The 25,762-nt window shown below is 38.3% G+C and overlaps 1 protein-coding gene across 3 annotated transcripts in view; it reads right to left on the bottom strand.

The window, feature by feature from the left end:
* atp8b2 (ATPase phospholipid transporting 8B2) overlaps nt 1–25,258 on the bottom strand; it is a 40,647-nt gene extending 15,389 nt beyond the window's left edge. For 2 of the 3 annotated variants that reach the window (XR_009204635.1, XM_058390647.1), the window contains exons 1-17: nt 14,276–17,294; nt 9,988–10,046; nt 9,714–9,827; nt 8,670–8,768; nt 7,324–7,385; nt 7,126–7,198; nt 6,765–6,835; nt 6,549–6,628; nt 5,793–5,951; nt 5,619–5,707; nt 5,301–5,497; nt 4,642–4,850; nt 3,273–3,307; nt 2,746–2,914; nt 2,195–2,383; nt 1,590–1,705; nt 1,113–1,277 (exon numbers count right to left, since the gene is read on the bottom strand). Coding sequence is in view for 2 of the 3 variants with exons in the window: in XM_058390647.1 (XP_058246630.1) it covers nt 1,113–1,277; nt 1,590–1,705; nt 2,195–2,383; nt 2,746–2,914; nt 3,273–3,307; nt 4,642–4,850; nt 5,301–5,497; nt 5,619–5,707; nt 5,793–5,951; nt 6,549–6,628; nt 6,765–6,835; nt 7,126–7,198; nt 7,324–7,385; nt 8,670–8,768; nt 9,714–9,827; nt 9,988–10,046; nt 14,276–14,360 (1,971 nt within the window). In the remaining variant the exon portion in view is untranslated. Of the gene's footprint in view, nt 1–1,112; nt 1,278–1,589; nt 1,706–2,194; nt 2,384–2,745; nt 2,915–3,272; nt 3,308–4,641; nt 4,851–5,300; nt 5,498–5,618; nt 5,708–5,792; nt 5,952–6,548; nt 6,629–6,764; nt 6,836–7,125; nt 7,199–7,323; nt 7,386–8,669; nt 8,769–9,713; nt 9,828–9,987; nt 10,047–14,275; nt 17,295–19,559; nt 19,628–25,044 lie in introns of those variants that run through there. The other variant, XM_058390660.1, reaches the window with a different exon arrangement.
* Nucleotides 25,259–25,762: the final 504 nt, after the last annotated feature.

Genomic DNA, 25,762 nt, shown 5'->3' with positions numbered 1-25,762 from the left:
GACTCAGAAAATTTGATCAAAAAAGGCAAAAGGACTCATGAAAATGAAAAACATTGCTAGCCAAGAGGAACAGGAAGACTCATCTCATATTTAGCAAAAACACTTGAACCCCAACCCTTTTGGGAAAAGACTGCAGACTGATGAGTCAAAAGTGGACGTTTTGCCATTACATGTGATGTAAAGTTACCACAGCATTTAGTAATAAGTACATCATACAAACAGACAAATGTGGTGGTGAGAACATTGTTGTGGGCTTGTGTGGGAGCCTGTGTAACTTGACATAATTAACATAACTATGGATTCTGTTGGACCGAAAAAATCCTGATGTGCAATTGGGTTATGCAGCATAACAACAACTGAAGTCCACATGGCTTAAAAGAAACAACTGTAAGGTTTTGGAGTGGCCTAAAGTGCTGATTTGAACCCTATACAAATGCTGTAGCAGAACATGCTCAAAAGCCCCTCAATGTGGCTGAATGAAAGCAATTCTGCAATATTTTTATATGAATGATACTGTATAGGTGTTGAATAGCCTTTCTTTTTCTTTAATATAAAAACTGTTGTTTGTGAAAATCTGAAACAATTAAATGTGATAAATACTCAAAAAACAGAACAGACAGAACAGAAAAAAAAAACTTTTTTAGCCAAAGTGTATGTAAACCTTTGGCTTTAACCCTGTAATCCTAAATCATGGGAATGAATACTAAAGCCACTGTGCACAATACTCTTTATGGATGTTTAACCATAATTTGGAATTATGAAATTAACAATAGACTTAGTGTAACTGGGCCTTTAATAGGAAATAGATTTGACTGCTCTCTTTTTAAAATAAAAAATAAAAAATAAAATAAATAAAAATGCTCAGCATTGTTCAGTAGAGTCAGCTGTGTTCACTTTCCTCTTTCGTTGGTAATGAAGTTAGTGTAGATTTTTACCAGTCATATCCAGCAAAAAAAATTCTGGTGATTATGTAATACCTTTATGTTAAAACATTATCCAATTTTGTTCTGCGGAGATCTTTTGATCCAAATATGTTTTCAGGAAATTCATTATATTTTGCTCAGTCATGGTAAACAGTGGATGAAAGTAAATCATCTATTATGACACAGTACCATCATGTCCTGTTCAATCTCCTCATAAGCATCAGCCAGACGATCTTCCCTGAAATCTGTAGCTTTTTCAGCACCACGGTAACGCTCTGCCCATTCCTCCCATTGCTCCTCAGACAGATCCCGATAGGCCAGCACCAGCGTCCGTAACCCATCACCTGCATACTCCTATTGAGAAACCCACACAGACATCTGCTCAGTTGATATCAAGTCTACTACTTTACTCACTGCTCTAGCCATTGATTTACCATAAATCATAAATCAGTTTTATTCAGGGCACTTTATCCAGTCTAATCTATAAACCACCTTGCAGCTGGGGGAGTAACAGACACTCAATCAGAATTCGTCCACTAGATGGCAGTGTTTAACTAATAACTAATTAGAATAACGCACAAGAAATGAAGATCATTGCCTAATGCTGTTTTTTGTATTACTTTGCAGTAGAAACAATGACAGCAAATTGTGACATGATATACTCACACTGAGGTGATCTGATGTTATGTTCATCAGCTCATGGTTGCAGGAGTGAATTCTCTCAAACAGCACTGTGTCTGCTCCTTTACAGTACAGACGAATATGGCCCTCAGGAGTCCTTACTAAAACACCCACACACACACCCACACAAAGATAAACGTATGCTCTAAGACAAAATGATTTTTTCATTTTTGACTCATTTAAATTCTGCCTTTGTTTTTGTTTGCATTTAGAAAGAAAGGCAAAATAAATACAAGGACTATCTTAGTCCCTTACCCTGTTGGCATTTCTTCCTCTACAAGGTGACTGTCAATTTCATTAGGTATGGATATGAATCCTCTAGTTGGTATTTCACAACAATATAAATTAATATAAAAAAGCATAACCTTATTTAAAAGCACACAACAGATATGTGTGATCTACCCCCAACAATCTGTACTGTAAGTTTGGAAGTCGAGGATCATGTGTCTTTGGATATGTAAAAAGTTGGTCATGGATTACACTTTCAGTTGATCGACCTTGTGCACTGTGGATTGTAAAACTTTAATGCAAGGTATATATGCATAGTAGGCGTACATATTCTAGTGTGCGTATGTGTGTAAATGCCATACCTATGACTGACATCCTTTTACGGATGTTGTTAAAATCCAGGATGGCAAGAAGCGTGTATGTGACAGCTTTCCCCAGTTCCTGTGTAGTGATTGTTCCAGGCGTACGAGAGCGGAACACAAAGCCAAAATTGCGTGCTGCTGTTACCAATGCACCCTCGTCAGGAGACTGAGCCTTATACACCAGCTCTCCTGCAGACAGGAGAGGAAGGGGCAGATAAGATTGAGGAAACAAAGCAACATAATGAGCTAGATATAATTGCATTAATGCCCAGAATCTGCTGGCCCATTTCCCTCTAATTTTATTATGAAAAATGATTATGTTTTCTAATTTAACCAATTTCCCAATTCAGGTTGCGAGGTCTAGGTGTACAAAATTGTCCCTATGGATCACAACGTGTATAAAGCTCAAACTTATTAGCTACAACCTGCCTTACACCAGAATTCTAGGCTTCTGTTCATAAGAACAAAAGAAACAAAAGGGAGGTAGCCAAATGCCAGCCATGCTCTAAAATGAATTAACAAGAGCCAGGCCTGGATTTGTAAGCAATTACCTTCACTTTTCTCCTCACTCATGACAGTGTGACACAGAGACAGGAGACGAAAGAACTCGTGCACTGTTGGCTCCCCAACCTTCACAGCTTCCAGCAGCGATGAATCATAGAACCGAAAGTCCGGATCAGCCAGAGAGTTCCACGTGCTGAAATCCAGAGGCTGAGCCCTCTGGAAAAAAACCCATCATATCATTAGACTGTATAAAGCTTAATATTCATTAAACCCACCTTTACACATCTTGCTAAATTGTTAATGCTCTCAGTAGCAAACATACAGTGATAAATAATAGACAAAATCAAAAATACATATTTAAAGCTATCAATACATGTCTACGTTAGTCTGCAGACAAAGATGACCGATGACATCAAGGAAGAATTTTACAAAATTTTATTTGCCAAAATGTCATTTAATTGTTAAAGGTAAAAGGTCAAATATTCATAAATAGCTTTACATTATTTATGTCTTCACTTCACATGATACTTTTGTAATCATGTCACATTAATGGCATTTGTAAGGCATCACTCACTTTACGCTGAGCTCCTGGGATGTCCATTACTTCACCTGGATGTAAGAAGAGAGAAACAGTAGTAATATGCAAGTACGCAATATAGGTCTTTTGCATTGCTTGTTAAGATCCGTGATTGAGAGGTTAGGGTATAAAATTGCTGATATTCAATTGTTTTCAGTAGTTTGGTTGCATGTAATTGGGAATAATTAAATTAGCAGTTTCACCATTGCCTACAAACATGGCCACCATAGCACTCACACTCTCAGAAACCTCCTGCACTCCCACGCTCCCAATCACCATCATTTTAGCATCTTAGTTTTAGTTGTTTAGTTGTTACGTATGTGTTCAGTCCTTTTACAGTCTAGATGTGTACTAGGTCTTTATGCTCTTGTGTGCCTGATTTCTAGACCAAGTATATTCTTTGTTATCCACCATTGTTTGACTGCTAGTTCTGTATTCATCATTGTTCCTTATAATTTGAGCAGTTTTGCAATATATTGAACTCTATATCTATATCTATATATATATATATATATCTATAACTCTATATCTATTCTTGGTGTTCATTAAATGGCCTGCATCCTACCTCCAAGTGTTTGTTTTCATGATGATTAGTCATTGGTTTCCTGTCTATAGCTATAGGTATTTATTTATTTATGAAGTTATTATACATATTTTATACAGTTTGTTTAGGGTGTTTTGAATGTCAAGGGAGACATTAGTGCTTTCTTTGGAAAAGTATTACTGTTAAATAAATTTAAATATAATGATTTATTTCCTACCGAAATAGAAGCAAGGGCCATAATTAAAAAGCCTTGCAAACTCAAAAAGGGGAATCATAATATGAGTTAAGATTTGTCACTGACTCATTTAAGCTGTTAGGCTCTGCATTTTGCTTGTGTATATATTCAGTGATTATTATTAGAGGCCATCTGTGCCAATACCAGCAGGTTTAGGGACAGTTTTTTCCCTACAACCTTAAACCTACTCAAGTCCACACCGTGAAGACACTGATTTCTCAAAAATACTTCAATGCCTGTAATAACCTTGCAGTTTTTAAGCATATTTATGCACAAGATTTATTCACTCCTTTTTGGCACTACACTAGTACTATATCTACTAGTACAGGAATTCAAAATCAATTCAAATTTTATTGGTCACATACATAATCATAGACAGTATGACATGCAGTGAAATGCTTTTTTAAGACAGTTCATATTATGAAAATAGAATCAAATAGAACAGGGACCAAAAATATTTAAATAAAATACAATACTATTACATAAAATTAAATAGAATAGAATAATATACAATGAGATGACTGTTATGAATACTTTATTCATTAACAGCATTCATAAACATTAACAGTGTTTTGTGTGTCTCGTACCGTAGGTATTTCCGTTGATGGAGCACTTGTTGAAGGTCATGATGTTTTGAGTGAGGGTTCCGGTCTTGTCGCTGAAAATATACTCCACCTGACCCAGCTCTTCATTTAGTGTTGTACTCCGAGCCTCTGCTGCTGTGTTACTGCGACTACAGAACATCCGCCGGTCCCAGTTAATGAAGTAACTGTGACCTAAACGAATCACTTCCACACTGACAGAGAGGGAGAAAAATTGCAAAGTTTCTAAAATAATATAATTTATTTTAAAAATTGCATTATGACAGAGAATTCTTTCAGTGACTAAAATATAAGGATGTGGATCATCATAATGCTTTACTCCTTTGAACTAACAGGAAAACTGAGCATGGTTTTTCTTTGTGGTGGGTCTTTGAAGCTAAGAAAGGCAGTGTACACAAAACACATCATGGCTTTTGCTTCTATACTATATAAAATGTGTGTGTGTGTGTGTGACTTTGTTCTGAAAGAAAGGAGATTGACACTGCCAATGAGAGTAAAATCACAGATTAGCACCTGACAAAGAGGGAATTACCCCGGCTCCCCATGTATCCAAATAGTGCTTAAGAATATTCAAATGATAGAAAAATGAAATGACACCTGTTTCTCTATCTCTCTTTCGGTCTTCTTTTCTCAAGTTTGTTTACCTTACATACAGCGAGATTGGCACCACAGTGTTAAGAATGATGACATAGGACCAGAAGGAGAGGAAGGCAGAGAAGAGGAAGTTGTCGACAGGAGGATCCCATGGGAGATAGCTCTGAAAAAGAGACCCCACTTCCTTCTCCCACACGGCATTTCCAATAGCCAATATTATGCCCATACACACCAGGAAACCAAAAATCTGATGGAGACAGGAGAGAGAGAAAGAAAAAGAGAGAGACCAGCTGAATATAGAGTATTGCAGATGTTGCATATTTATGTCCTGCATATGGTATGTGCTCAAGTAGATGGGATTCTCGTACCCATAGAACCAGTGTGTTCATCAGACGATCTATGCTCGTCCTTTTGAACTTTGTGCGGCCACTGTTCTGCATCAGCTTGGTGTCTGGACCTATGGAAGTGAACACATTGAGAAATTGTCAGGATCAAATACTGTAGCATTTTTTTAAAAGGGTCATTCACAAGCATACACATACCTGCGAATATGACAAGACCGTAGCAGCTCTCAGTGTTGCGCAGGACACAGCCCCTCAGCAGCATGTTCTGGTTGGTCAGAGCATACTTACAATCTCTCCAGTATAGAGTCCCACAGAACCGATCCAGCTTATTATTAGGAGGCTCACACACCACCTCTCCTGCAAAGTGAGAGAGAATGTCATAATATTAAATAAATGGATCGCCACCATTCACATAACACCTTGCTTATTCCACTAAAGAAGACAGAAACAAAAAAGCTAGAGCTGAGTGTACCTGGTAACACTGACACTGATGAACAACACTACCACAGGATACACGGTCCACACTGCCACAGCAGCACCTGCACGTGCTACTGAAAACTATGCCATATAGCCACAGAGCTGCATGAGCACGACACAAAATGAAAGCAGGCACCTCATGGGTCCGGGCTTTGCACAGATCATAGGCTTATATGGTTTATATGGTGAACCTAAAATGTTGCTGCTTTTGTGGCGTTATATCCTAACAAAACCCACAAATATCCATATTTCCACTATCAAGCAGATCACTATCACTACAAGACAAACCCTGCTCCTACTGCAAACCAACTGTACTGTAACTTTACCTTCTGATTTTCAAATCTCATCAGGACCTGGGATTGTAGGAAACACAATCTAATACATCTGAAGTTGCATGAAAAGCATAAAAAAACATTATAAACGTCTATAGACAGTCACACACACACACACACACGTTACAACCCAACATTTTCATACCATCAAATAGAGCAAGGTTGGTAGGGTCTCCAAGTTCTGAGGTAACAGACAGAGATTGGCGCACTTTCATGTTCGTCTCGCTGTAACACACACACACACACACGCACACACACACACTGTTCACATTATGAACACATTGCTGTTGTACCAAAACGTGTCACATGTAAACAGATTTATCTTCACTAGTGGTTTCATGAGACACACTAGTTGTCTTACCCATCTAGTTCTGCAGTCTCGATATAACACAAACCATGCGGCTCACTGCTAGACAACAGGAGCAGGTCAGCCTGTAGAACACACACACACACACACATTACATCATCACTATACAGATATTCAAAACTGTAAAAACTGTCACAAGTTACACCATAGGAAGTGAACTAGAATCAGAGGACCTCCCATTGTGAGGAGTTGCAGTAAATCATCACAATCAGGGACACACCTATCCATATATCAGATACCGTTTACTGATACCACCAAATACTATGCAGACATTACTGTTTAATTACATGTTAGTGTTTAAATCAAGTTGAGAACATGGTTATGTCATTAGATAGAGTCAGGGAGGATGTCTTACTGCAACAAACTGGTTGTTTTCTAGTTTGATGATGTCCCCCACTGTCACATTCATCCACTTTTCCTTCTGAAGACTGTAAGGCAGACAGATAAAATGACAACAGAGAATATGATATAAAAAGAAACAAGACATGTTACCATCTAATAATCTGCATATGTGAAAGCAGGTAAATGTTATTAAATGTTCATTGAGACTCACACGCCATTGATGAGCACCTGAGACTGGCGGTTATTCACCTGGTTGTCGCTCTTGTGACGAAACTATAGCAGAGGAAAAACAGGTCCAAATGTTTCATCTTGGTCATTGATAAAGGATTTACATAGAATTCTGTATTCTTTCATTTGCAGTGCCATTTTTATATTATGAATCACAAATGGGCAGAAGGTCACCACAGGTTCCATAATGTCATGCATTTACTATGATAACAGGGGCTGGAGGCAGGTTCATAATTGTTACTATGAGGGATGATCACAGAAGAGCATCCATATTAGATGTTGTGTAAACCTTCAGTGATGTGCTTTTTGATGCAGGTTATGAAGTTTATGGAGATTTGTCACTAGACTCATAACTACTGCAACCGGTTGGAATAAAAACATTATTATACTTCATCTTCAAAACAACAATATTAATACAATAAAGTGATCGGATATTCAATGGATAATTAAAGTCTACACACCCATGGTAAAAAAATCAAACCAAATAAATTATATCAGCACTTTTTCAACCATCAGAATGAAATTACAGCAAGAAAAAAACCTGAAAAACAAGCCGAAAAATTTTAGGGAAAAAAGGAAAAATAAGAAACTTACAATAACCTAGATGCATAAGTGTGCACACCTCTAATCTAATCCTTATTGAAGCACCTTTTGATTTAATTAAGCCACTCAGTGTTTCTGGGTCAAAACGTGTTTTAGCATGGCACACTTTGACTTGGCAATATTTTCCTTCTTTTTCTTGCAAAAACATTCTAAATTCAACAAATTGTACAGTAAGGGCATCTCCTGTGCACAGTCCACTTCAGGTCACCTGACTGATGGTTATTTAGACTCAGGTCTTTTGATTCCTTTCTTGAGTTGTATATGCTTTGGGTCAATGTCACACTGAAAGATCTTTAGCTTACTGACAGATGTCTTGCAACAAAACTGACTGGTATTTTGTAGCTATTCATGATTCCCTCTACATTTTTGGTGATGTCACTGTGGTGCTCTGTTTTCTCTATTTGTTGATGGCCATTTCGGTGTTCCATAGCACATCAAATGTTCTGGAAATTCTTTTATTCCCCGCTCCAGAATATATTTCAGATACCATGCATGTTTTATAAGCTGCGATAACCAGGTTATTGTAACTTTTTCATTTTTCCTATTTTTACCTTAAATGTTTATAGGTAGTAATATCACAGTGAGGGTGGAAAAATCATTCATGGTATGATTTATCTTGGTGTCATTAAAATAAACTGCCATTGTGTGTGTGTGTGTGTGTGAGACAGAGAGAGAGAGAGAGAGCAAGAGAGAGAGCAAGAGAGAGAGCAAGAGAGAGAGACTCACATAATCATCAGTGGCATCTTTAACTGCAGTGATGCTCAGCACCAGTACTAAAGGCACTATGGTAGTGAACCAGGACAAAGAGGAGATCTGAGGAATCAACTGAAAGTGTCAGAGAAAGAAAGAAAGAAAGAGAGAGAGAGGGAGAGAGAGAAAGAGAGAGAGGGAGAGGGGGAGAGAGAGAACAGATAGCTTAAGAGGTGCATTGACGATATCTGGTAATAGTTAATATTTGGAACAATGTACTTTCTACACTCTTCTTCACATATTACAAATTTTACTCCTCAGTCATCTTTTGCCTTCTCTTTCATTATGTACACAAAATGACACAATATACAGTCTTTTCCTGTGTAAGAGGACACTATCATTTACTGTAAGAGGACACTATCATTTCATTTACGAGTGTCTTCACTCACAGACACTGAACCTCATGTGCTGAGTAATGTCTACATTAGAGCATAAAGTCTGAACCCTCCCCTTCAAGTTCAATTCAATAACACTGAACTTGCAGAAATTAATTCTCAAATATTTGTCAGAAGGTTTGGATTAAATTGTATATATCAGCAAAACTTGGACAGTAGTTCTGGATGAAGAAGCAATATTTTGCATTTTTTTAAAAAATATTTAATAGTTTCTATAGTAACACCTCATTCATAGGGACTTGTACAACAAACGCTCCACATATTCTTTACTCAAAAATAAACGTTAAATTAGTGTTGTTTAACAAAGAAAAATGTTCTGGTGAATTGTTGTCTCTCTATTTCTAGAGAGAAAAGGAAGTGAGAGAATGGCTGTTTGTCACTGTTAAGTGACAACAGAAACTAACTTGTCTCACACATGTTCCACAACATGAAAATATAACTATAAACCACTATAAGGGTTGATGTGTCATTCATCCATTAAATTAAATATTGTAATCTTTGGCAGGTTGCTGTGGAATAAGCAGAATAACATACTGTGCATGCTGTTACATAGAAATCTGGAAGGCAATGCTTTCTGACAGTCCATATTGTACATTAATTGATATAATAATAGACAAGATGGTACCTGGAGAATGAGAAGAAACAGGAAGTAGGTGTTGGCAACTTCCTGGAACTGCTCAAAGAGGTTGATGGGCAGGAAGGTAATGATGTTGTACTTCGAGGTCATGATGCAATTATTCTGGTCAGAACATGGGGGGGGGGGCATAATGGGTCACATTATTAAATTAGCCATTATTAAATACTAGGGGAAGACCTACACAGACAGAACACAATAATCAGAACATTTAAGCTGATGAATGTAGGTAAGAAGGTTATGTATATACTGTGGTCTTTCTTACTGCATATTGAAACTTCTCATTGTACTCCCTGTCGTTGGCTCGAACCCTCCTTTCCTCTTCTACAAGAGAAAACATATGTAATTGGATATACGCACATAAGCAGTTTTTCAAAGAAATGGAAACATTGACCGTATTTACATTAACAGAAGCCTGAAATAGAGGGGAAAAAAAACGTTTTATAGCTGTATTGACTGAATGATTATATTGCATGTCTAGTTTTATTAAGTTATCTTCGAAATTCTGTGATTATTATTAAGTCTAGAAACACTCAAACTGCACAACCTACACCTTTAAAGCTGCACCTTCTGCTAAACATTACTGTTTTTTTAAACTTAAGACAGTACTATTTAATTTTTACTGCTGTTTTTGATGAGTTGAAGATGCAGTCAGATTTAAGAAAAAATATTATGTATAGTTTACATAAAAATATAATATTTCTTAACAAAAAGTGTCATGAATAGATTGAATGATGTAGAGTGAGCAGGATCAATTCATAAAGGATTAATGTAAACCACATTGTGAAATCTCAAGGATGTTGGTAATGAACTTTGACTATATTATTAAATTTAGGCAATTGAAACTTGTATGCCAGAATAGCACAGCAGTAACGTTTCTGTTGTAAAAACACCATCGTTGTGGGTTTGAGTCTCAGCTCAGGTGCCTTGTGTTCAATGTTATTCAGAGCTTTGCAAATACACGATCAAATCATGTTGGATGTACAACAACTATTCATGTTAATGTTCCTTTTTCCCCAAAATTCTAAGTGAATCATGATCAACACCTAGTACTATAAAAGCTAGACAAGCTGTATTTTTATTAGCTTAGCTAGACTGTATTTTACAACAGTCTTTACTTACACATGGTCACATTGTATTGCCAAGTCTACAGTTTCTGACAATGTTTTTTTTTTTTTTCAGAAGCTATGTAAAGTTTACTTTAATCTATAAATCAGATACCATATGTGCATTGCATTTGCCGTATAAAGTGTAAATCGTGAAGTGAATTTCATCTACATAAACCACAATACAGTATTATCTGGTTTTGTCAACCAAGAAATATGCTCATGACCTGCATTTATTTTGCAAGTGCTATGGAAAATTCACTTCGTCACAGCAACACACATCATTAGCATGAGCTCTAGCACTATATGTCTATGTTGTGTTATGCGGAGATGCTGGTGTCAATCGCTTGTGATCTAACACACCCCCACAGTACTGATTAAGCAGAAGAAAGTCTTTGTTATAATTTAACTGTAGTTAGTGATGCGCAGAGTATTTCATGACTCTTATAATGAGAAAGTGCTTATTAGTTGCTTTAAATGATTGCAGAACAATAAATCATTAAACAAGAATGGACAAGCATCCTATTTCACAGCTTATACTGCCTGGCAGTGTCACAAGCAGTAGACTGGTTTGGACTAGTCACATTAGTTTCCCAGCAAGCACATCCACAAGCTCATCTCTGCTCTAGTGTACTTTAATATGCCATTTATAAGAATAATCTACCCATGTAAGATATACCCATGTTATAAATTACTCTATGTTTACGGAATGAGTATGTAACTTGGCGTGTCTTGAATTGAATCATCTACTGGTCTTGAACCCTTAATAATATATGATTCATGGCTGAACAAATGTATGACACATTTACAGTTAAAGGTACAGATTCTGCTGAAAAAGAAACTCTAATGTTCCTCAGTGGATCAGCTGCTTTATGTGGTCACTTTTACATGTGGTCTATTAGAACTACTACACACACCTGCAGAACGGGAAATAGCTCAGTGTGGTTTGTGGAGGATGATATTATTTAACACTAGCATGTTGAAGTGACAACTATATGGAGAACAGAATCTGGCAACTACACAACACCTGTTAATTTCACTTCTGTTACAGTGAGAGCTTTCAGATTCCCTTTTCCTGTTCTTTTTTTACTACTTCATCAAAACTACCTCACCGTTATACAATCCACACTAACACAAACCTACTCATGTCTACTCTAGTACATATCTAGTTTAGGTTTTAGGTTTTAAGTTGCAGAATTAACAGATATATTTTTGTACAGAATATCACTCCAAAACTTAAAGAAATTCAACAAACAAGCGGTAAACTACAATTTAAAGCCAACAAGTTCACCTGCACAAATAACATCTTAAGTGAAGTCAAACAACTGACCAAAAGGAAAGACGTGCACCAGATGAGTGCATTAAAAAAGGCCAAACATATGCATGCACAACCTTTAGCAGCCTCCGCATTCCTCACACCTCAATTGGTCCTGCTCTCTCTAAATTACTCACACCCTCTGTGGTTTCCTGTTAAAAGGCCACTCTGTGAGCTCTTTTACACTGACAAAACATTCACATAGATTACAGAGCTCTCTCTCTCTCTCTCTCTCTCTCTCTCTCTCTAGCTCTCTCTCTCTCACACACACACAAATACATACGCGCACACAAAATCTGCATGCACACTACAATGTAATGTTAGAGATTGTGTTTTGGTCTGGTACTGCAGCCTTAAATATATTTCCTCTACATGCACGAATTCCTGCATTAAAACAGTACAGAACTATACTCAGAGTGGTGTCTATCTGGTGCCTATTGGCTATAAAATGCAAAGGGCCACGTTCCAAATTAAGCGCACTGAGTGAGGATTTTTTTTTAATGAAAAAATTGTGCACATCAGTTTTCAGACATAATCTACCTACTGATTTTAAAAACTACCTGGATAGCGCGTGTAGGAAGGACGTGGTTGAAAACATTGACCTTGAACTTGATATGGAGTTGAGTGCAAAGCAGCATTATGTCCACTGCCACTGTCTAACAGCTTTATGTAATCATAATACGTCTGGCTGAACTTTATGTTTTTTGGCTGTGAATACAATCAAAAAAAGTCTAATACAGAATGCACACATATGACACTATTTATTCATTCAAATTCATTAAAGACCACAGGAGGCCCTTTTATTTTCAGACTCATGAGAAGGAAGTACCTTAATCAGAGACATTTGTTTTCTTGATGTTAACAGCACTGCAGATGATTGATTAGACAGCTTCTTAAAATAACCGAAGCATTATGATTTCATGCTTTCAGGCACTTGCTATCATCACGCTTTCCTTCATGTTCTGTTGATTATGTGCCTGTGTGTCACTGTCCTGACTCATCTCTCCCTGTTTGTCCACTTACTGCCTCGGTGTCCTTTCCCTGAGGATCCTTCACTCTGACTCCACTGTTTCTTAACTCAGGTTGTACAAATCATAAAAGCTGCCTTGAATTTGAACTGCTGTTATTTGGCACAGTCTTGTAAAGAGAGTGACAAGATAAGGAGTAATGGTGATGTTCATTGTGAAAGTAACTGCATTAGTAAGCTCACTCTGGGGCTTTTTTCTTTCCGTTTCTGTAAAGAGGCAGTCTGACTTCCTAGTACCAAAGAAAAAAGCTCAAGTAAACTTAGAGCAGTGGATTTGAGGTATGTGTTTACTGAACAGGAACGTAATGGTTAAGTCACAAAGCTATATGAGACAAATAGTTAAAAGAGAAGGCACAAAAAGACACCCTGCTAAATATAAAATAGAAGAAAACCTGATGGATAAATGCCAACAATGAGACCACCGCTGTCACAGCTGCAGGGGTCAGACATGTAGTGTTACTTTGGCAATCTGTTACATAACAACTTCTTCCTTAATAGGAATATTACAGTTAGACATCTGTTTAAACTATACAGTATATGTCGCCCTGCTGTCCACGCTAGAAGCCAAAGTTATATGTGCCTTTGACAATCTGCTTATCTTGATGACCATCAGAAATGACATGATCACTTTTACTAACCAAGTCTCAGTCCATATGAATCAGATGTACTGTAGTTGTATCTTATTGAGTCAGCAATGTTTATGACTATATTAACAGACAGAGATATCAGGTCAACAAGTGCACACATATGATGGGAAAAATAAGCTCAGTCATCAAAGTGAAGTAATCAGAGGTGAAGTGACATCAAGGTTTAAAAGACTGGTGAAAACTGACAAAAATCAGCTGATGATGTAATGCTGGATGAAGCAGGTCACAGAATAAAGTGTCATCATGTACAAGGTCAGAGCAAGAAAAAGCAAAAGTGTGTGTGTGTGTGTGTGTGTGTGTGAGAGAGAGAGAGAGAGAGAGAGAGAGGGGAAAAGAGTGATTTTTGTTTAACAACAATGACAATAAAATTGAACGGAAAGAATAACATGATAAAGCACAAAATATTCTCTAATAAAGAATATAAAATGTGCAACAAATTAAAGAAAAAAAAGCTTTACCTGTATTTCTTATCTTTGCTGATGTCCATTTCAGTGGAGCAATGATGGGAAACAACTTCCCTGGAAAGTCTTTAGGAATAGTCATTTTGAGCTGATAGTGTTCCTTCAAGATTTTGTTACATTATTCTTGTGACATAAATCAGGCCCCTGACGAGATTTTGAGAGACTGATACACGCAGGATTAAGTAAGTAAGCACTCTAGCAGAGCATGACAGCCTGTAAACTGCAGCACTGTGTGAGTGACAGAATCAAGGTCTTCACTGCTGATTGTTTTGCCGCATTAGCGAAGGTCATTCAGCTTGACGGTACTGTCTTGGTTAACATGTCCTAAATAAGGTAAATGCAGTCAACTGAACATAAAATCTGAATTTTCCAAATCAAATGATGTGTCTTAGGTATCATTTGATGCTGCATGTATCCTCTTATTTTTTTAACTCTCCCTTTACACAGCACTTATTGATTTGTAGAGAAAAAAAAAACCTGATTTGAAGTCGGCTCAAATGACACTCGCGCTTGCCTCTCTCGAGTCACAGAACGGCACCCTCAGACTGTTTTTAATGCACCATGCTGTTTTTATATGACATAATCAGTTCGCATTCTGATTCGCTGTGGGTCTGACCAATAGGTTTTAGCTGATGAGGTTGCCAGGGCAACCAGCACTGTAAACGTGTGAAGGCTTTACCTTGCTCCAGAAGCAGTGAGGGCTTTAGGATACAGAGCCATGATACAGATGCAGGATATTCAGCCTGTTGGGTATACAGATGTGTGTGTGTGTGTGTGTGTGTGTGTGTGTGCGTGCCTACGAAATATCATTAACTGTTTCAGCTTCCTCATACAGATAAATGTGCACGGCTCGTAGGTTTGCCTTTCATCATTCGCTTGCACTTGCACAGTGCAAACACACACACACACACACACACACAGCATGGCCAAATGGCCTTTGAACACAGTTTTAGAAACTTAGAATTGCTGTACTAAGCTTTTTTGTGCCTGTTTTTAGGTACAAACAGAATGCATTGAACAAAGGTACCATGTAAGCCTGAACCTGTACAAGTTAAGCAGCATGTACAAGGAGAAAATAAAGTTAACTTTTCCCCTTATACACATGAGCTTGAGATAGAATTGTGGTAAAGGTGGCAGAATTAGGTTCAGGGAAATTCCATGTCAAATCAAACAGAGGCATAGGACCTTTATGCAACTCAGTCTCAGCCTTTACTCATTTTTCATTAAATTTTTTAGTAAATGCATAAGAATGAAAATCCCAAAACTTTCACCTGTTACGAAATGGAGCTACACATTTTATATGACATTTAGCTTTAAGTGAACACTGATCCATTGCAAAGAAAAACAAACAAATAAATAAATAAATAAAAGTCAACAATTATTTTTTGTACATTTTGCAAAAAAATGTATAGGAATGTACAAAGTATATAATAGGTTACAGATCATGTGTATAGTTATTCAACCCCATGTGTCTGAAGAACAACCAGAAGCCAGTGACATCAGGACTGGCTGAAGAGAACAACTTTCAAGTCTTTCCTGAACCAAAGATACATGTCACTCTCAAAATACTCTCTGGTTTTTCTCTGCTTGATTGTTCACCTCTAAAACTTAGAAAATTAAGTTGTAAATGTGTTAGAGGTTCAAAGGTAAGACGCAACAGAGTCTGCTGTCCACCAGCAACACTTGCCAAGCTTGTGATTACTTTTTTTTTTTTTTGACTAGGTGAGCAGCTTAAAAGATAAAATATCAAACAGTGAAAAGGAGAACTTGTCTTGCACTCAAAGTTGGAGTATTCACAGTGATATCTAACAGCCTGGTGCAGAGCCAAAAACCTCTCCCTGAATGTCGACAAGACTAAAGAGATGGTTGTTGACTTCAGGAGAGCACAGAGTGACCATTCTCCGCTGTTCATCGACGAATCCTCGGTGGAGATCGTCAAGAGCACCAAATTCCTTGGTGTTCATCTGGCGGAGAACTTCACCTGGTCACTCAACACCAGCTCCATCACCAAGAAAGCCCAGCAGCGCCTCTACTTCCTGAGGAGGCTGAGGAAAGCCCATCTCCCTTCCCCCATCCTGACTGTGTTCTACAGAGGGACCATCGAGAGCATCCTGAGCAGCTGCATCACCGCCTGGTTTGGGAACTGCACCGTCTCGGATCGCAAGACCCTTCAGCGGATAGTGAGGACAGCTGAAAAGATCATCGGAGTCTCTCTCCCCTCTATCACAGACATTTACACCGCACACTGCATCTGCAAAGCTAACAGCATTGTGGCTGACCCCACACACCCCTCACACACACTCTTCACCCTTCTGTGTAACTGTGTAACAGTTTCTTTCCTCTCTCTCTCTCGCCTGTGTGGACACGCACATAATTTATATTGTTCATTACTTATTGCACTACCTCTACCTGTCATCTGCTGGTATAGTTATATTTATGTTTATTTCTATTTGCACTACCTAAACCACTGCTGTTGTATTTTTCCACAATATTTTTTTTTACATCATTTCATTTAATCTTGTTTTATTTCACTTACATTCCACACATGTTCTTTTCTTTCTTTTTTGGCACTAAGTGTTCTGTGTTTTTGTGTTGTCTTTCTTGTATTAATTTTTTTTTCTTTGCACTTTCTTGTCTATGCTCTGTTGGCATAGTTGGTTTCATTTCACTATGTACTGTGTCAGCTATATGTGGTTGAAATGACAATAAAGCTACTTGAATCTTGTATCTTGAATCTAACCAAGTCATACTGGCAAAAGCCCAAGATAAAGGAGAAACTTCCTGTTAGGGATCAGAAAAGGCACTGTGTACTTTATAGATACACTATATTGCCAAAAGTATTCGCTCACCCATCCAAATAATCAGAATCAGGTGTTCCAATCACTTCCATGGCCACAGGTGTATAAAATCAAGAACCTAGGCATGCAGACTGTTTTTACAAACATTTGTGAAAGAATGGGTCGCTCTCAGGAGCTCAGTGAATTCCAGCGTGGAACTGTGATAGGATGCCACCTGTGCAATAAATCCAGTCATGAAATTTCCTCACTCCTAAATATTCCACAGTCAACTGTCAGCTGTATTATAAGAACGTGGAAGTGTTTGGGAACGACAGCAACTCAGCCACGAAGTGGTAGGCCACGTAAACTGACGGAGCGGGGTCAGCGGATGCTGAGGCACATAGTGCAAAGAGGTCGCCAACTTTCTGCAGAGTCAATCGCTACAGACCTCCAAACTTCATGTGGCCTTCAGATTAGCTCAAGAACAGTGCGCAGAGAGCTTCATGAAATGGGTTTCCATGGCCGAGCAGCTGCATCCAAGCCATACATCACCAAGTGCAATGCAAAGCGTCGGATGCAGTGGTGTAAAGCACGCCGCCACTGGACTCTAGAGCAGTGGAGACGCGTTCTCTGGAGTGACGAATCGTGCTTCTCCATCTGGCAATCTGATGGACGAGTCTGGGTTTGGCGGTTGCCAGGAGAACGGTTCTTGTCTGACTGCACTGTGCCAAGTGTAAAGTTTGGCGGAGGGGGGATTATGGTGTGGGGTTGTTTTTCATGGGTTGGGCTTGGCCCCTTAGTTCCAGTGAAAGGAACTCTGAATGCTTCAGCATACCAAGACATTTTGGACAATTCCATGCTCCCAACTTTGTGGGAACAGTTTGGAGCTGGCCCCTTCCTCTTCCAACATGACTGTGCACCAGTGCACAAAGCAAGGTCCATAAAGACATGGATGACAGAGTCTGGTGTGGATGAACTTGACTGGCCTGCACAGAGTCCTGACCTCAACCTGATAGAACACCTTTGGGATGAATTAGAGCGGAGACTGAGAGCCAGGCCTTCTCGTCCAACATCAGTGTGTGACCTCACAAATGCGCTTCTGGAAGAATGGTCAAAAATTCCCATAAACACACTCCTAAACCTTGTGGACAGCCTTCCCAGAAGAGTTGAAACTGTTATAGCTGCAAAGGGTGGACCGACGTCATATTGAACCCTATGGATTAGGAATGGGATGTCACTTAAGTTCATATGCGAGTCAAGGCAGGTGAGCGAATACTTTTGGCAATATAGTGTATATTCCAGGTTTCTCCAGATGGTTTGGCTCTCCTGGCTGATGAAATATTCACCATTACTTCAGTTCACAGGAGAAATGTGTTACTGCATTCAGTGTTTCTGGTCTCTGATCTGGTTTAGGCCTGTGGTTTGTATTTAGAGAAAATTCATTGTAAAACAGGACATATGCGGCTACAATTTTTTCCTGGCCAGAGAGGAAGGGAGAGTCCTGGGTGCTATTCATTCGTGTACTGACACTGGTTTTATTACCTGCAGCTTTGAGCAGCAGTGGATGGTAATATAAGCTGCAGGCTGCAGAAAGTAGTTTTGACTACTTTACATCAAAAGTGACTCAAACTGCCTAGTCATTGTAGTTCTGAAAGCTTTTCTTTATTCCTTATCGCGATCCTTTTTGGTATACTGATATTATTTTCATACGGCAGTAACAACCACATGGGACTTTGTTTTTATGTTTGCAAGGTTGTGCCCGTGTAGCTGAAAATGTTGTCATTTTAATGTATTAAAATATGCTCTTCGAACACCTGAATGGTGTTTTACATACATATATTCATGATTCAGAAGAGATATAGCAGCATAAACACACTGAAATATGGACAGACAAATAGAATGCTGGCAAACGTGAGTTCATGACCATGAAGGTGTACAGTGTGTAACATCTTTGTATAGCAAACAGGAGGGAAGTTAGTGAAGAAAATCTATTTCAGACTTGCTGTGACCTTGCTGTGACCTTGACCTTGTTTGGATCAGAATATCGAATCGAATAAGTTCATCTGCTGCTTATTATGACATTTCTATATGATAATTCTATATAAATTCTACAAAAATGCAATCATCGTTCTGGAGACATACTACCGAGACTCTAGAGACAGACAACCTGATAGCACAATGCCTCTCCCTCACTATGGCGCAGACATAAAAAGTAAATTATCGAAGGAATATCCCAAATGCCTGAGGAAATAGAGGTTCTTGTGTAAGAAATAATTAGAACACAACACAAGACAAAATTAGAACTATATTTGCCTTAAAAGAGTATATAATGTTATTATCACATCTAACATTCTTTTAGCATTTCTTTGAATCGAAGTGAAACATAATTATTTATTTTTCAATTTTTCCTTTCTTGGTATATTCTGCTTTGGTGCTTGTAACCAAATCACACACTATAATAAAACATAAATAGATCTCATTAAAAAAAGTTATAATAGAATTACCTGGGGATGGCCTCTTTCTAAACACTGCCATGCCTCTGACGTTCTGCCGCTCCGTCCCATGGGAAAATCTAAGCACACACACACACACACACACAAACAGACAGAAAAAGAGAGAGAGAGAGAGAGAGAGAGAAAACAAAACACACTGTCAACAGGATCTCAAGGATAAAACAGCGGACGAATGACTGCTCACTAAGGGAATATAGTGATATCTAATCCCCAGATCCAAAGCACAGTTTAGTCAGCGAAGTTTCAGTCGAAGCCACTGCTTAATGGGCTGACTGCCATTTCTTCACACCATGACATTATATCAGAAAATGTGTGCTTTTATATGCAAAAAAATATGAGAGAAATTTGTTCTAAAGATTGTATAGGCTTGAGTCATTTGTCTATTATGGAGTTTCATTGTTGCTGCAGTGTTGCTCCATCAAAAATACCTTGGAATCAGATTAATAAAAATGATGCGGATATAGAAAATTGCGTCATGTTCACAATTTTACATCAGACATTCTAATATTTTAAGCAAATACTTTTTTTGTTTATGATAGCAAAACAAAAATACTTTATAGCATCTGTCTTGCATGCCATTTGATCATAGTGCTTCTATTTGTCTATAGGTTGTCCTCTGAAGATGACCCTGAGAAACGCAATGCTCTCCGTTTTTATCAAAAGAGCTTACAAAAGGTACTGGACTGCATTCAGCCCTTACACAGAAACCAAATAAATAACAAATAGATGCCTTTACTTGGTCAAAAAAAAACAACTAAATCCTTACCTGTTCAGCAAAAATCAACCCTAAATCATTTTTCCGTGGTACAGCGTAGCGTATTTGACTCTTTTGCTCGCTCACTTTCATTTGCTTTGTTTACACTCTTACACACTCTCATGCTTTCTCTCCTGATTGGCTACTGCTCCTGCCAGTATGTAGCTGAATTTCTTTTGTGCCAGAAATTGGGGAGGGTGATGGCATCTAAATTTCTGAGCAAGCGTATGATGAACACAAATGTCAATTCTAATGTCACAAAGGCTATTTTTTCTTCACCACACCCAACTTCCAATATGAACAGGTACGTCTCCAAGAAAGCCGCTGAAAAGTTCTCTTACAAGCTATCTGTGAGGAAAAATCTGTCAAAAGCCACATGCTCAGCAGAAAAGCTGTTTTTACTGGACTGCCTACTTTAAGCAATCCACTCTCTACTATCCACCCTGGTTGGGGAAATGTTTGACTAGGTCAATAGGCAAGGCAGTGGATTTGACTACTTGGCCTTAGGGGAAACTGGCCAGAACTCATGACGGAGAAATCGAAAAAGCAACAAAGTAGTATCTATGTCTGTGATGGCTCAGAATACCTTGTTGCTGTTCATGTTCAATCAGTCACAACAGGATGAGGTAATAAATACCTCATCTGCTCTGTACTATAACATGAAGACCAATGCATGCTCACAGACCTCTGCCTGCCACAGTACAAGCACTGAGTTGAGCTATCCCAAGTGTGATGGTTCATCTTGTCAAGCTTTTCCAATAAAGACTAGATGGCTAATGGATGTCTCACTGAAGACACTGAAGACCTGGCAACCAAGCCAAAGCGGTATAAGAAAAAGATAGGGCTGTCTCCCTCGTAAACAAATGTTACCATCTCAGACACCCCACTGTATATTTGTTCAAGCTGTGTACCAGCCTAAAGATCTTTATGCATTGGCTGCATTTCCCAAGACCCCATCCAGGGTCTAAGAATCCTTCACTTCTGCTCCTTCACTGTTGCTTTTCTGAAATGAAAAGGAGATGTGCAACCTAGCTATACTATACTAGGTGGAAGAGGGAATGCTTGCAGGCCCAACCAGACACGAGTCTACAATAGACACACACCAGTATGACACAAATAGCAGCAGAGAAACACTCAGACAGCCAGTTATAGCCCTAGGCAAGTCTCACATGCACACAGCATTGCTCTTATTATAAATATTAATGTTTCAGGGAGAAGCTAAACACTGTTTAACAGCAACATGGTTGAAACACTTTATAAGCCCTTGAGGCAGCTACAACAGCAAATGACCACGTTGGGTTCCACTTCTGTTAGCCAAGAGCAGAAAGCTGAGACTGTGGTTGGCACAGGCCCACCAAAACTGAAACAGTTAAAGACTAAAAAATGGCCTGGTCTGATGAATCTCGATTTCTGCTTAGGCATTCAGATGTTAGGGTCAGAATATGTCAGCAACAGCATGAATCCATGGACCCAACTTTCCTTGTGTCAAGTCCAGCATGGTGAGGGTGGTGTGGGGGAATGTTTTCTTGGCTCGCTTTGCGTGTGTTAATGCCAATCAAACATCACTAGAATTCCAAAGTCTAATTGAGTGTTGTTGCTGACCATGTACATCCCTTTATGGTCACAATTTATCATGTTCTAATGACTACTTCCAGCATGAAAAAGTCATCTCAAACCTCCTTTTGCTAAAAAAACCCAGCCTCAATCCCTCAACAGGTGCATGCAAGATTTCACAACACAGTCTCAGACTAAATGAGAAGTGAGCAGTCACTCACGCTTTAAGATAACTTGAAAGTGGCAGGAACAACAGTTACAAAGAGAGCAATAAGCAATGAACTACCACCAGTCATAATACTGAATTGGCTGAGAAGACATTTCAACAAAACAACAAACCCAAACATACAGCTAAAATAACTCAAAAAGTCCTTGCATGGCCTCACTCTCTCATCTCCTCACTCAGATCTCATTTAAAGGTTTAGACATTTATAATATTCAAATCAGGCCACTTTATTGTCACACCATCATTGACACGCATATGGAAGTGAGTGAAATTCTTGAGTGCAGCTCCGGACATAGCAGTAGAATATGGAATGTACAAATTTAAATACTACCATACACCGATTAGACATAACATTATGACCACCTGCCTAATAATGTGTCCCCCTTTTGCTGCCGAAACAGCCCTGACCCATCACGCACTGTGTATTCTGACACCTTTCTATCAGAACCAGCATTAACTTCTTCACCAATTTAAGCAACAGTAGCTCGTCTGTTGGATCAGCTCACACGGGCCAGCCTTCACTCCTCACGTACATCAATGGACCACTTTTGATAGATACTGACCCTTGCAGACCAGGAACACCCCACAAGAGCTGCAGTTTTGGAGATCCAGCTGTCTAGCCATCACAATTTGGTCCTTGTCAAAAATGACCAATTTTGGTCCTTACACTTGTCCATTTTTCCTGCTTCTAACACATCAACGTTGAGGACAAAATGTTCACTTGCTGCCTAATATATCCCACCCACTAACAGGTGCCATGATGAGGAGATAATCAGTGTTATTCACTTCACCTCTCGGTGTTCATAATGTTATGGCTCATCGGCGTATATAGTCAGTAATCAGTCTATACAGTCTAAACTGCAATCTAAATGTATACTTTGGTATATATGATACATATGATACATTGATGTGTAGTAAATAAGCAGTAAGGTTATGACCATGACACACAGTAGACATTGCAAAGGATATTACAGTTTGATAAGAATGTACAACAGTGCACTGTGTATTACATTGTGATAACATATAATGGTGCACAGGTACAAATGTGATGTACATAACCCTGGGAAGTTGTTTAATGCAGCAATTTGAACAATGTCTACTATCTTTCCCCCTCAAAGACAATATCTAGTGTTGCATTTCAAGGCCATTGCATATGTCATACAACACTTCAAGGTTCCACTGAAGCTTAGTGTTAATGTACTCAGCTCTCAACAGTGTTTTTCCAACTGCTTGCATCAGTTGAAACTTGCAGGGAAAACTGAAATATGATCACAACACAGACAAGGACAAACACACAATTTTTATTGCAATGCACAAATGGCTATGTGATCCGGATTCCAAGAAGCTAACAGACATATTAGAAAACTGCTGTTTTATCTGGAATAACTTACATGTTGTTCAGAAAGTCACTGACTAACAAATATCTGACAAGTCAATCAAATTAAACAAGGCCAAACAACAGACATACAACCAGTAGTTTAATATGTATTAAGCTACACTAATATCAATGTAATATGCAATTAAAATTCTAAATACTTTGGAAAGAAGGGGAAAGTAAATTACCATCCAACTTCTCTTTGTTTAAACAGTGCTATGGTTAGTTACTTGCATCACTTGCTGCTTATCAATCACATCATTCTAGCTGCTTAATGTCTCTCATTGTATTCAGACAGACAAAACAGGATGCCAGCATCAGACCAGAAGCCTTATAATGACATTTGCTACAGGAAATTAAAACTCTTCTATCCTCATTTCTCTTTCTGTTTATTAATACTTGTGTCATTTCATACAGCTGATTGTTTCCTGCATTATTCCCACGTGTTCTCTAAGCCACAACGAACAAAGCACATATTTTGGCTGAAAGTCAAAATTCTTTTACTCTTAAAGGAATGTCCAGCTTAAATCAAATGTTCAATTACCTTGAGAAATGACTTCCAAATACTCAAAGTTGTTTAACTGACACATACTGGCCACTTTAATAGGAACACATGTACATCTGCTCATTCATGCTCCACTGCTCGTTGGTGCCTGATTAAAATATTTCAGAAATGGCTGATCTTCTGGGATTTTTACACACAACAGCCTGTACACAGAATTGTGTGAAAAACAAACAAACAAAAAAAAACATCCACTGAGCAGTAGTTGATTGGAACAGCCAGAGAAGTATTGGCAGTCTGGCTCCTGTTGACAGCTCTCAAACAAGCCCACTATGTCACTGTAAAAGTCACCGAAACTGCCATTTTCTTCTGTTCTGATGTTTATTATGAACAATAACTGAAACCTGTGACTTGTATCTTATCTCAGGAAGTTATTACGCATTGAGATGCTGCCCCATGGTTTGGATGAATGACCTGGGGTACTGGAGTTATTATTAAAGAAGACAGTGAGTTTAAACACAGATATTAAATGTCTCTAGCCTTCATTATAAAGGTTATATCAGGGATGTTTGACTATAGTCCTGAAGGATCACAGCAGTGCAAAATGGAGCAATTTTTATGACTTATATGAGTTAAATACCAGAGACTTCCCAGGTGAATATGGTGTACTGGAAAAAACAGTTGGAGCCTGAATGGGCCATAATTCTCCTGCTGTTCAGTCGTCTTGGGTACGCATTAGAAAAATCCGACCAAGTCGGATAAGCATTAGAGCCGCTTAGTAATAAGATTAGAAAAGGCGCACGATGGAGTAAACAATCATATAAACTATATTACATTACATTACATTAAAGAAGTCCCTTCTAACTAAATACACATTATCTTAATTATTATTGTAATTTTACATCTGCTTTGGACACAAACCTGGATGTCTAACAACTATATGTGAGTTTTGAATGTTGTTTTTAATGAAGTTGTACTTGTATACATTAACAGAAGTCTGCCGGATGTTTTGACATCTTCTCAAAGGTTAACGGTATTGGAAAAAGTAACGGAGAGATCATTTACCTTGTCAGGTCCTCTTTCTGTCTTTCTCTCTCTTTCTTACTTTTCGTGTTCTACACACTCTTGCGTCGAGACATCCTCATTTCTGTCAAAGCTTCATCCTTCTATTTTAACGGTGTCCCTTTTGAGATTAAACCCGAGTATATGATCAGTGATCAGTGACATGCAAACGGCAGGTGAGAGTCTCTCTACACAGTGACGTCTGACTCGCTTAAAAGCAGACACGCGCACAGTGAATGGAGGCTGCGGGGGAAAGGGGCGTGGCTTCTGTGGCTTCTAAAGCTCCGCCCCCACCTGATACCTCGCTCTTTCTGTCTCTCTCTTTCTCTGTATTCTGGACATTCACATATATTCTGTATATTCACATTTTGTATATTATATAAATTCCTTGCATATATATATATATATATATATATATATATGCAACAAAAACTAATTACAGTTATAATTAATTACAAAATTTTATTATTGTTATAATTAATAATAATAATAATAATAATAATAATAATAATAATAATAATAGGTACTGTAGTTGTTGCTGAATATATTAATCGGCGATACGATATGTTAAGTTTTTTTATAAGTGAAATTTAAGACTATTTTAATTACTTTATAGTCTCTGAATATTCAATTTTATTCTCTTACTAGCTTTTCTTTCCCCCTCTGTTGGCCAAAATGTGAATTACATTGCCCACTTTTCAGAGGTCAAGAAACATTCCAC

The sequence above is a fragment of the Hemibagrus wyckioides genome, linkage group LG01 (genome assembly GCF_019097595.1).
Source record: "Hemibagrus wyckioides isolate EC202008001 linkage group LG01, SWU_Hwy_1.0, whole genome shotgun sequence".
Classification (NCBI taxonomy): Eukaryota; Metazoa; Chordata; class Actinopteri; order Siluriformes; family Bagridae; genus Hemibagrus; species Hemibagrus wyckioides.
Note: the sequence above shows the minus strand (reverse complement) of the source record. Positions and strands in the feature narration are given on the sequence as shown.